The sequence below is a fragment of the Lutra lutra genome, chromosome 7, assembly GCF_902655055.1.
Source record: "Lutra lutra chromosome 7, mLutLut1.2, whole genome shotgun sequence".
NCBI classification, from domain to species: domain Eukaryota; kingdom Metazoa; phylum Chordata; class Mammalia; order Carnivora; family Mustelidae; genus Lutra; species Lutra lutra.
In genome coordinates, this window is record NC_062284.1 from 62,723,574 (window position 1) to 62,734,963 (window position 11,390).

The 11,390-nt window shown below is 42.5% G+C and overlaps 1 protein-coding gene and 1 non-coding gene across 2 annotated transcripts; both read right to left on the minus strand.

Moving 5' to 3' along the window:
• Nucleotides 1-8,759: 8,759 nt before the first annotated feature.
• On the minus strand, nt 8,760-8,873 carry LOC125105739 (U5 spliceosomal RNA). Its single transcript, XR_007129006.1, has one exon. It is a non-coding gene; the product is annotated as a U5 spliceosomal RNA (small nuclear RNA).
• Nucleotides 8,874-9,221: 348 nt separating this feature from the next.
• LCMT2 (leucine carboxyl methyltransferase 2) lies at nt 9,222-11,332 on the minus strand. Its single transcript, XM_047736479.1, has one exon. The coding sequence runs from the start codon at nt 11,330-11,332 to the stop codon at nt 9,281-9,283; it is 2,052 nt and encodes a 683-aa protein (XP_047592435.1). The 3' UTR covers nt 9,222-9,280.
• Between the last annotated feature and the right edge of the window lie 58 nt (nt 11,333-11,390).

The following is an 11,390-nucleotide window of genomic DNA, read 5'->3' on the forward strand; positions in this document are numbered from 1 at the left end:
GCCTGCCTCTCTGCCTACTTGTGATTTCTCTCTCTCTCTCTCTGTCAAATAAAAAAAAAAAAGAATTCACCCTGCTCAGTGTCTATCCAGGTTAGTGCAGTAACCGAGGGCACAGGTTCTGTTGGGGCCTATGGCGCTCCACCATTGCCTGACTGTGTAACCTTAGGTAATTGCGTTGTTTTAGTCATTTCAAAGTGTAAACTCCCTGTTTGGGCTATTTCTTCATTCTTAAGACCTCCTTCTTCCTGATTTCTTTCAAAGGTGGCTTCTGAGTATAGGGGGAGCTTACACATCCTCACAGGGCCAGGGGCACAGACCTTTGGCTCCCCTCTGATTTTGGATATTCTGTGTCTGGTCCTGCTGTGTCTATGTTGGTTTGCTGAGGTTCTTATGGTCCCACCTTGCTCTCCAAATCTCATGCTGGGCCCCTCCTTTCCTCCACTGAAATTTGTGGTCCCTTCCCCAGCAGCTTCACTAAGCCTGACCCCAGGCTTCTGCCAGTCTGCTGGATATTTCAGTGTGTTTGTGTTGTGCTGGTCCTAAAGGAGCTTCTGCTTTCATTAAATACCACACACTGGCTGTGGGAAATGGTGGTGCTACTTCAGACCTTCATATTCCTTAGCAATTTCTAAATTACCCATGGCCCCCTATTGCTCTGGTGCCATGTTGAATATGGAGTTTCGCTGAAAGGTTTACGATTTTCCCGGGCCTTGCCTTGAGAACTGAGAAGAAACTTCCTGCATTGGGAGTTGCCTAAGTCCATCTAGATGATTCTACCATCCTTGACTCCACCTCCCCTCTCTTTTGACCCCAAGGTAGAGTTGGGAGAGTGGGAAGATAGCTCATACCTCAAGTCTTGTCATCCTTCTCCTTTTCTCTCCCTTCCAGGACCAAAAAGTTTTCAGCTGTCTTTCCATCTAGAAGGTGCTTCCCTTGTGTCTTATTTTCTTATTTTGTACTCTAGCTTCATGGCCTAGTATTAAAGTCTAAATGACTTAAAGTACAAAATAGGAACCATCAAATAGGGATAATACGTTGGAAGGCATTCCAAAGGCATGCTATCTCAACTGTATATTTCAAGTGTACCTGAAAAGACTTACTTCTTGCCTCTATTCAACAATACTCTATCCATCCTTTCCACGCAAGGCATTTATCTCACATTATCCTTGAGGTATTCTTTCTCTATTCCTTCTCACTCTAGTCAACCCCCCCCCCCCTTTTTTTTCAAGAATATCTATGTGGCTACAAAACCTCTCTCAATTAAATTCTTTATCTGATTTCTCTAAGATATTCTGATTCTAAGCATTATGCTGTCCATACTAACTGTTATCCAATTGTTTTATTATTATTATTATTATTGTCTTATACAATAATGACAGTAAGTGTTTTAAAATGAATTGTTGGCTAACACATAGCAGGATATGGAAGCCACAGGTTGTACTGTTCTAGCTGAATCGACACTAGTAGGAGTCTAGGTGGTTAGCTCAAACCAAAAGTGACTACTGGTGAATCTTAACCCAAACTGAAAATTTCAAAATATATTGGGCTAGAGGGTAAGTTGCAGGTTCAAGTCACTACTGAATGGATCTTCTTAATAGTTAGAATATGGTTAATATACTGATCTCCCTCAAAATAATACAAAAAATTCAGTATCTCAGATGACTTATCTTTATTACTACTCACCAGATGTCTGAGTGGGAGATGGAGGAAGCAGTAAGACTAAGAATGGGGTTCCTGAAAACAGATGTGTATAATCACAACTGTATTCTAAAGGTTCTGGATGATTCTTTCTAAGTTTATGACCAATGGCACAGGCTTGCATGACAGGAGTTTGTGGTTTTGTTTTTGTTGTTGTTGTTGTTTTGTCATTATTCTTCACTGATGTTTCTCTATTCTTCTACAAGAAGCCAGTGGCATAAGATTATTATCCTGAAAGGGTATGAGAAAGGATTGGCTCCAAGAAGTTAAACACCTACAATGAGAGATCCTTGTTCAGTTTCAGTGTTTATAGTTTCAGGTGCTGGGAATATAAGATGAATAAGATACTATTCCTGCCCTCAAGGAGTTAAATCTGCAGTGAGAAGACAGACTAGAAAACAGATTATAAGACAATATGGTAAGTGCAATATGGAGGATATTTACAAGGTATATTATAATATAGAAGGGTAACCCATCCCAGCCTGAAAGGGTAAGGGTATTAAAATCATGTAATGCTTTTAAAAGATAAGCTTCAAGAGGTGCTTGGGTAGTGCAATTGGTTTAACATCCCACTCTTGGTTTTGGCTCAGTTCATAATCTCGGGGTCACAGGATCAAGCCCCACATCTGGCCCTGGGCTCAGCGTGGGGTCTGCTTGAGACTATTTTTCCCTCCCTCTGCCCCTGCCTCCCACTTGTGCTCTCTCTCTCTCTTAAGTAAATAAATAAATCTTAAAAAAAAAAGATAAGCTTTGAAAGTCAAGCAGGAGTTGTATACACAGGTTAAGAGTAAGGTAAGAAGAGAAGTATCAAGAATCTCATAGGGAGAACACTGTAAGCAAAAGAATGGAGGTATTTGGAGACTCAGGTGTAGTTCCATATAACTGGGATCTCAAGTAAGAAGAGGAGGTATAGCAGGGGGTGAGGCTTGTGACATAGGGAATGTCAGACTCTGGCTTTATGAAAAAATCTACTAATGGAAAATTACACAGCATGCTTAACAAATATTAATAGAGAAAGAAGTTAAAAATCAGAAAAAAACCAGGACATTGAATCTGAATGAAAGTGGCTCTGAGAAGGGCTCTGGGAGCCAGGAGCAGCCAGGCATGGGCCATCTCATAGAGGATTTGCCCCTCTTATTCTTTTTTTTTTTAATTATTATTTTTTTAAAGATTTTATTTATTTATTTGTCATAGAGAGAGAAGCGAGAGTGAGCACAGGCAGACAGAGTGGCAGGCAGAGGCAGAGGGAGAAGCAGGCTCGCTGCCAAGCAAGGAGCCCGATGTGGGACTCGATCCCAGGACGCTGGGATCATGACCTGAGCCGAAGGCAGCTGCTTAACCAACTGAGCCACCCAGGCGTCCCTGCCCCTCTTATTCTTCAAGTTACAATTTGTGTTTCCAATTCAGCCATTTTTATTTGCCAGTTCCATTCTTGTGTTTGGTCTGGTTATTTATAGAAGGCAAAGGAAAAAATGAGTGAATGTAGAGAATAAGGAGGAAGGTTATAAAATAGATATTTGAGTAAGTGACTCTCCATTTGGTTGTCTGACATGGCAAAGTTAATATATCCAACCTGAACCCCTGATCTACCTCCCCTACTGCCCCCACAAATTTGCACCACCTTTTGGTGATGGCAACTCCAATCTTCCAGTTCCTTTGGACCAAAGTCTTAGAGCTCATTCTTTATTCCTCCCTTTTCATCATATTCCATATCCAGTCCATTAGGTAATTTTGTTAGCTCTTCCTTCAGAATATACCCCCATTTTTCACCACTCCAGTTGAATCCACATCATCTTTCATCTTTATGACTACAACAGCTTTACAACAGGTCTCCCTGCTTTTACTCTTGACCTCCTACAATCTATTCCTCTTATGATGTCCAAAGGGATCCTTTAAAAATGTGAGTCAAATAGGCGCCCCTTGGGTGGCTCAGTCAGTTGGGTGTCTGACTCTTGATTTCTGCTCAGGTCATGATTTCAGGGTCCTGAAATCAAGCCCCATGTTAGCCTCTGTGCTTAGCAGGGAATCTGCCTGAGATTCTCTCCCTCTGCACCTCCTGTCCCCTCTGCCCTCCCCCCATTCATATGCTCTCTCTCTCTCAAATAAATAAAATACGTCTTTTTAAAAAATGTGAGTCAATACCCTACACAACCCTCCTTTTCACCCAGATCAAAGCTAAAGTTCTTACACTGAATTTCTTAAGGAGCTTTGCTCTGGCTATTCCCCCTACCCAAAACACTCTTTCCTTAATAATCTTCTTAGTTAACTCTATTACCTTCCCAAATTTCATGGCTCCATAGAGTGATCCTGTCCATCCTTTTTAGTTATTGTAACCTGTTACCCCTATCCCTATGCACTCCTGATCCCCCTTATCCTATTATACTTTTTCTTATTTCCACAGTCCTTATCACTTCTAATATAATATGTATTTATTATCTTTGTTGTTTAGCTTCTTGTCTCCCCTTACTAGGCTGCAAATTCCACAAAGGATTATTTGGTTCACTGATCTATCCTATTTAGAATACTAACTACTGAATGGATGAATGAATGAACGAGTTGCTTTGGTCAACTGAAAGCTTCACTTTATATTATCCAAATTTCCCATTGTTAACCTATCTCAGAAACTAGTACTGAGAAACAGAGGAATGAGTCACATGCATCTTAATTCTAGGGACTGAATAAAAAAAGGAAAACAAGTTTTCCTATGACCTGACCCTGTGGAGAGGGAAGAATGTATTTTCCTAATTGCTCTGAAGTTTTACATGAATAGTTATCAGATTTTTAAAATTTGGTTTATATGTATGTATATATGTACGTAGGCCTTTCCTACACCTAAGATTATAAACATACTCTTTTATACTTGTTACTTTTATACTTTTTATACTTGTTCTCATATAATTTAGTTTGGCTTTGTTTTTTAAGTCTGGTCTTTAATCCATCTGGCATTTGTGATTGTGATTTGTGAGAAGTAGAAGCTGACATCACTTTTCACATATGATTAGCCAAGTAGTACCAAACTGTACATATACTTAAGAGTCCAGTCATTCGGGGTGCCCGGGTGGCTCAGTGGTTAAAAGCCTCTGCCTTCGGCTCAGGTCATGATCTCAGGGTCCTGGGATCGAGTCCCGCATCGGGCTCTCTGCTCAGCAGGGAGCCTGCCTCCTCCTCCTGTCTCTCTCTGCCTGCCTCTCTGCCTACTTGTGATCTGTCTGTCAAATAAATTAAAAAAAAAAAAAAATCTAAAAAAAAAAAAAAAAAAGAGTCCAGCCATTCATCACAGGTCTGAATGTCACTTTACTATACAATCTATTCTTTTTTTTTTAAGATTTTATTTATTTATTTATTTATTTTAAGATTTTATTTATTTATTTGACAGACAGAGATCACAAGTAGGCAGAGAGGCAGGCAGAGAGAGAGAGGAAGGGAAGCAGGCTCCCTGCTGAGCAGAGAGCCTGATGCGGGGCTCGATCCCAAGGACCCTGGGATCATGACCTGAGCCGAAGGCAGCGGCTTTAACCCACTGAGCCACCCAAGCGCCCCTAAGATTATATTTATTAACTTGACACACAGAAAGAGAGTACAAACAGGCAGAGTGGCAGGCAGAGGGAGTAGAAGAAGCAGGCCCCCCAATGAGCAGAGAGCCCAGGACCCTGGATCATAAACTGAGCCAAAGGCAGACACTTAACCTACTGAGCCACCCAGGCACCCGTATACAAGAATATACAGATATTCTTGAATTCTTTGTTTCTTCAATCTTTTTGTCTATTCTGGCACCAATACCAAATAATTACTATGACTTTACAATATATTTTGATTTTCTGGGATAATCTCTGATCTTAACATTATAACTCACTATTTATTATTAATTTTAGCCTGAATCAAACATAAATCCATTCTTCATGTGCATTAATTGAACATATACTATGTTATGCCTTGGAAATAAAAATTGTTCACTGGAGGCCCCTGGGTGGCTCAGTTGGTTAAGCATCCAACTTCTGATTTCAGCTCAGGTCGTGATCTCAGGGTTGTGAGATTGAGCCCCACATCAGGCTCCATGCTGGGCATGGAGCTTGCTTAAGATACTCTCTCCCTCTCACTCTGCCCTCTCACTCACTTCCCTCTTAAAAAAAAAGAAAAATTGTTGGCTGGATTCAGTTGTCCATATTTAAATTCCGTTTACTGAGGTCTAGACTGCCTTTTCAGTTAAGTTTTTAGAAGGAAAGGAAAGATGGGAAAGTTGTTTTTTTCCACTTAAGTACTGCTTAAGTTGCTGATACAGCCATACATAAGATCTGCTTTACTAAATTTTTCTGAAATAGTAAGTCTACATATGAGTCAGATGTTGAGAGGCTCTAATGAAAAGCCTAAAAATGTGGACAAAGGCTAGGGAATGAGAAAATCAGAAAGTAGTATCATATCCTAAATTTACAATTTATTTTCTAGCTTTAGACTGCCATTTAGGTGGCAAATAACTTTTTGCATAAATATTAGGGCAAGTTTTTTCCTCTCCCTGTATTAAACTTTGAGAGTTACACACCAAGTTATGCCCAGCGAAGCATCACCACATCCTAGTAAGATCTGGTGTGTATGTGTTCATGAGCACATTTAATTGCATGTTCCTACATTCTCAGATTAGCCTTTTGGCAAATTTAACTCATTTAATTTGCAAAGGATATGGGGTAACCATGGTTCATTGCTGAGCAAAGAGGCATGAAGATCAGCTGGAAATTGCAATCAGAGAGGTTTTGGGTGTAATCCATAAAGCTAAGAGTAACACCGGGAAGCCTACCACATTTGCCAATGTTGAAACAGTTGAATTTTTAAAACTCTTAAATAGGAGGTCTTTAAAAACTTTAATGCTCCCCCCCACACTAATTAAACGAATGTTGACATCTGTTTGTGCATGGTATGTACAATAGTGATATTCAATATTAATTTATTTGAGTGTCAAATTGAACCTCCATCCAGTAAGTATTTATTAAGCATCAAGTATTTTGGGGATAGTGAAATGAACTAGACAGACCCAATTCCTTCCATAGTCAAGGAATTGCCCCTTCCCAGCCAAATGCTTTATGTCATTGACCAAGAAAGATAAGTGAACAGTCTTTAAACTGTGGAATGACAGAAATCTTTTGTTTACATAATTATTGACATCCAAGGAAATCTCAATCTACTCTGAAGCTGATTAAAAGTTTCATAATTTTTGCTTGACATATTTTCATTCTCTCCTTAAACATCAAGTCTAAACATGATTAGCCAGGACTTATGACCCTCCTTGCCAGTGTAATGCTATTTTATATCCCTTTCACTACTGCAGTCAAAAACTGAGTTTAGTTTTAATGTCACACTAGACATTATTGGATACCTATGAGTAAGAACTCACCTTAGTGACTAGTTCTCATGTTCACCAGATTCTCCAAAGAGTACAGGCTTCTCTCCCACAGGAAAAGAAATAGTTGGCTACATTTGGGGCTGCCATATGAGAGTATTTTCCAAAAGATATCATGTAGTATGGGTCCCAGGGTAGGCCTGGGCTGTTCAGTGTTGGGTTTGGGATTACAAACGCATAGAGAATAAACCGGGACTTCAAGGTCTAAGATCACAGAAAGAGAAGACCAAACAGTCTTTGGGCACTGGAACATTATTGTTACATGTCAATTTCCTAACATCACTAAGGAGGATTAAACTTGCAGAAAGATAAAAAATGGATAGTTGATGGTAAAATCCAGAAAGCCCACAAAGAAGTGACAGCACTGGCTTTTGAAGAACATATCCTAGAAGAGTTGTCCTTAACTTTGTTTATATATCCTCAGTGGTATGATATACTGTTTTTGAGACCCTGACAGAGTAGATACTCAAAATGAGAAATAGTCTTCCTTCTTTTTTTTTTTTAAGATTTTATTTATTTATTTGACAGACAGAGATCACAAGTAGGCAGAGAGGCAGGCAGAGAGAGAGAGAGAGAGAGAGAGAGAGAGAAGCAGGCTCCCCGCCGAGCAGAGAGCCCGATGTGGGACTCGATCCCAGGACCCTGAGACCATGACCTGAGCTGAAGGCAGCAGCTTAACCCACTGAACCACCCAGGCGTCCTAGTCTTCCTTCTTTAACTAGTTTTTCTGGTCTAAAAAGAAATGCAATCAGTAAATAAGGTAAAAAACCTTTCATTGACTCTCATAACTGCACCAGGCTCCGTACCAGAATTTTATAACAAAAATATTCAGCTGAGTTGGAGAGGCGAAAACCATTGTCCAACTTCAGTTCTCAATCTGGCCCACATCTCTAATTAAACTGTTATGAAACTAGGATCCAGCACTAGTCCATACTGAGTGCTGCTCCAGAGGTACAGAGTAAATGCTGCTGACAAAACTTCTAAGTGTTCTAATGAGTAGAGCTTGAGAAACGAATAATTCCTTAACTGAGTATGATGGATGTATAGGGTTAAAGGTGGAGAGCATGCTTAATCTGGTAATCACTTAGAGAAAATACGGGTAATTCCTCTGGAGAGAACAAGCCCAGTTACTCATAATGCACCACAGCGGGCAGTACTCAAGAGGCACCACGCACTACTAATGTAGGTCTGGCTCACATCCACATCCTCTTGACAATCGTGCCCCCACCACCTTTTCTCTCCCCTCACCAAAACTAATGAAAAAAAATGGTTGATGGCACCATCTGAGAAGTAGCATAATGGAAGGTATAACCTGGACTTTTAAGTCATTTCTAGGTTAGAATTCTAGAACTACTACAAGCTGAGAACACTCATTTCATCAACATTCTGCTTTGATCCTTCCTGCAAGTTGGAGGCAGTTTGTGGTGAATTTAAAACAAGAAATACAGAGCAGCCTTTCTGCCTTCTGATCATATTCCTCCCAGTTATTTAGTATCTGGCCCACGATAGCCTTGCCAGATGCCAAGCTGTTAAGCCCTTTGTTTCCTAGGGGTTATTAATATCCATATCTGATAAAGTAATGGGGTTCATTTCAGATTTCATACATGAAGAATGAGGTCAAACCATGTCTCTTCAGCCATATTCAACCTTGTCTTCTTCTTTTTTAAAGGGAGTCTCATAAAAACAAGGCCTCAAAAATTAGTTTAAAACTCATTACTGTTCTTCTCCATGGAAATCTTTAGAAAAAAGCAAAAGCTTTATGTACTCCAAAGAGAAACCAGAGTTATTGACTTTGTATTCTCACCAAGGATCTGTTTTAAACTTTTTCAAAGCCTTAGAGTGGAAAACTTTTCACTTGACTAAGGCTAACAGTCACTCTAACTCCATAAATGGATAAACTTAGGAAAATCAATAAACTAGACACAAAGGGATCCAAAGGCTCCCCAATTCCTACTCTAGGACTGTATGGCCATTCTCTTCAGATAGGCCTACTAGTGTTTTATTTTTGTGTCATCTCTCTGAATGTTGGTATGTGTTTAACAAACTCTTTCACGTTCTGTACTGGATAGTAGTGCTAATGAGAAGGAAAAAAACGGGGAAGGAAGGAGTGGTAATGTCTATAGACACAGTCAAATCCTGTTTGTGGAAACTTTTATTGTCTAAGTGGGTCGTCAATATATAAAAAGTTCAGTCCTACTGTCCAGCATGTAAGGAAGAAAGGCCTAATGTCACTGTATGGGGGTTTAAGTAGGTGCCAAAGGAAAAGCAGTTCCCACCACCTCCAAGGAGCAGGAGCTGCTGCTCTTCAGGAAGGAGGATGCTGGTATGATTGTGTAACATTAATGGCCATGGCACACATGTTGTGTCAATCTGATACTCCGAGCTCAATCCTGTAGTCAAATCAATTACAGTCACTCCAGGAACTGAGGAAGAATGAATCCAGACCCCTCCAACTAGTAGAAGCTTCCCATTGAGCACATGAGCTGTGTGGGAGTACCTTGGTGTAATGGGAGGCTGGATGATTATGGATTCCCAGAGGAATCCACAAGAGATTGGTTTTAGAAAGAGTACAGAGCTTAGTGGCTCCTCAGAAGCACCCAGACCTCCAGCAATAAGGGCTCCCCCTTGCCAGCTGCAGGCACTGTGTGAATGCCGACCTTCAGGTGCTTCCCCCACTACTGGGATATTGACCCAAGCCATTGTCCCCGTATGTAGGAAATGCCAGTCACTTAGTACAGGTTCTACCACACTTCGACCCCCATACACAAACAAGTATTTCTGATTGTCATAGGACACTTCTGTTGTTGAATGCCGCCAACATGACAACGTGGAATCTTCTGGATCCACCTTTGTTATTGTTACATTTAGGTCCTTAGTCGTATTATCCTTACTCTTAGAGATACCAAGTTGGAGAATCCCCAAGGCTGGAGTTACTGGGGACAGTCTCCCTCCAAGAACCAAAACCTCAGTATCTGAAAGTCTTGTCATGGTGTGATAAAGGCGCCCATCCCACTGGGCTCCAGTCTCACAACTGCATATTTGGTTGCTTTTCCATTCGAAGTCACCATATCTTGAAAGCAAGTGAAACTTGCTCACTCGGCAATGCCGCCCTTCCTGCTCTCCAAATCCTCCCGCACTAAGAATAATGTTTCGGTTCAAAAGGACAGAGGCATGCCCGTATCTCTTAAGGTTTGAGCCTTTGCGGTCACTAGTGACTACACTGGCAGGGAAGACGCCTGATGGAGAAGCAGGATCTATTCGAGGAAACACCTCTGAGGGTGGAAACACCAGAGTTTCGAAGAGAGTGTCTCCCCTAGAAGCGGCCAGAATGAAATAGTGGGCGCACTTCAAATGCCACTCCTCAAACTCATCAAAAGGTTCAAGATTCTCCACGCGCTGGCATTCTTCTGAGGGGAGAAAGCAGCGATAGAATTCATTCATGTCCACGGCACAGCAGGCAGTCCAGCCAGCCTGAAGGAAGCGGTGCTTCTGGGCCTCCACGTCGGGAAAGCGGTCTAGGCCATGCAGGGGAGAACTGAGCTGCCGAAAATGCTGCTGCATGACCTGGCCAAAGGCGTCATGCGGCCTCATCTGCTCGTAGGTCACGAAAATGGCATCAGGAAAACGCTGGGCTGCCCAGGCGATGAGGGCCGCGGCATCTTTCGGCTCAAGGTAGGTCAGCACAACCTCAGCTAGAAGCAGAGTGGGTGCGGCCGCGTTAAGGCCAGCGGCGGCCAGGGCCTGGTCCAAACGCGAGAGCTGTCGCAGGTCCACCCCTAGGAGGCGGTAGTCCACACTCTCAAAGCACAGCGCAGACGCCCTGGTCTGGAAAGGCCCTGTTAAAGCGCACAGCTCCGGCGTATCTTGAATCCTCTCTGCCTTGCGCCGGGCCACGTCTGGAAAATCTACTTCCCAAACTGCAGCCCCGGCCAAATGGCCCGCAGATTTCAGGCGAAAATACAGCGAATCTGAACCCGCTCCCAGCGACAAGATCTGGGGACGAAGAGCACTCGGAGCCGCGCATGTCCGTTCAAGGAAGGCGCGTACGCAATGCCCCAGGGCGCGTGCGCGGACGTAGTAGCCGCGGTGGATTAGTGGCGCGCGCCGCGCAGTCCCCGGAACGAGCACCGCGGCAAAGGGGTCGAGTACGTACCCGTGCGCGGCTAGGGAACTCTTGCTGAGGGCGCTGCTGTCATTAGTGCTCTGTACTGCTCCAGCCCGACGCTCGCGGCTCCGCGGGCCCATGGTCGAGATGAGGGAGAGGAGCGACGGCTCGTCACCGGAATGAGCTCTCTTTCATTCT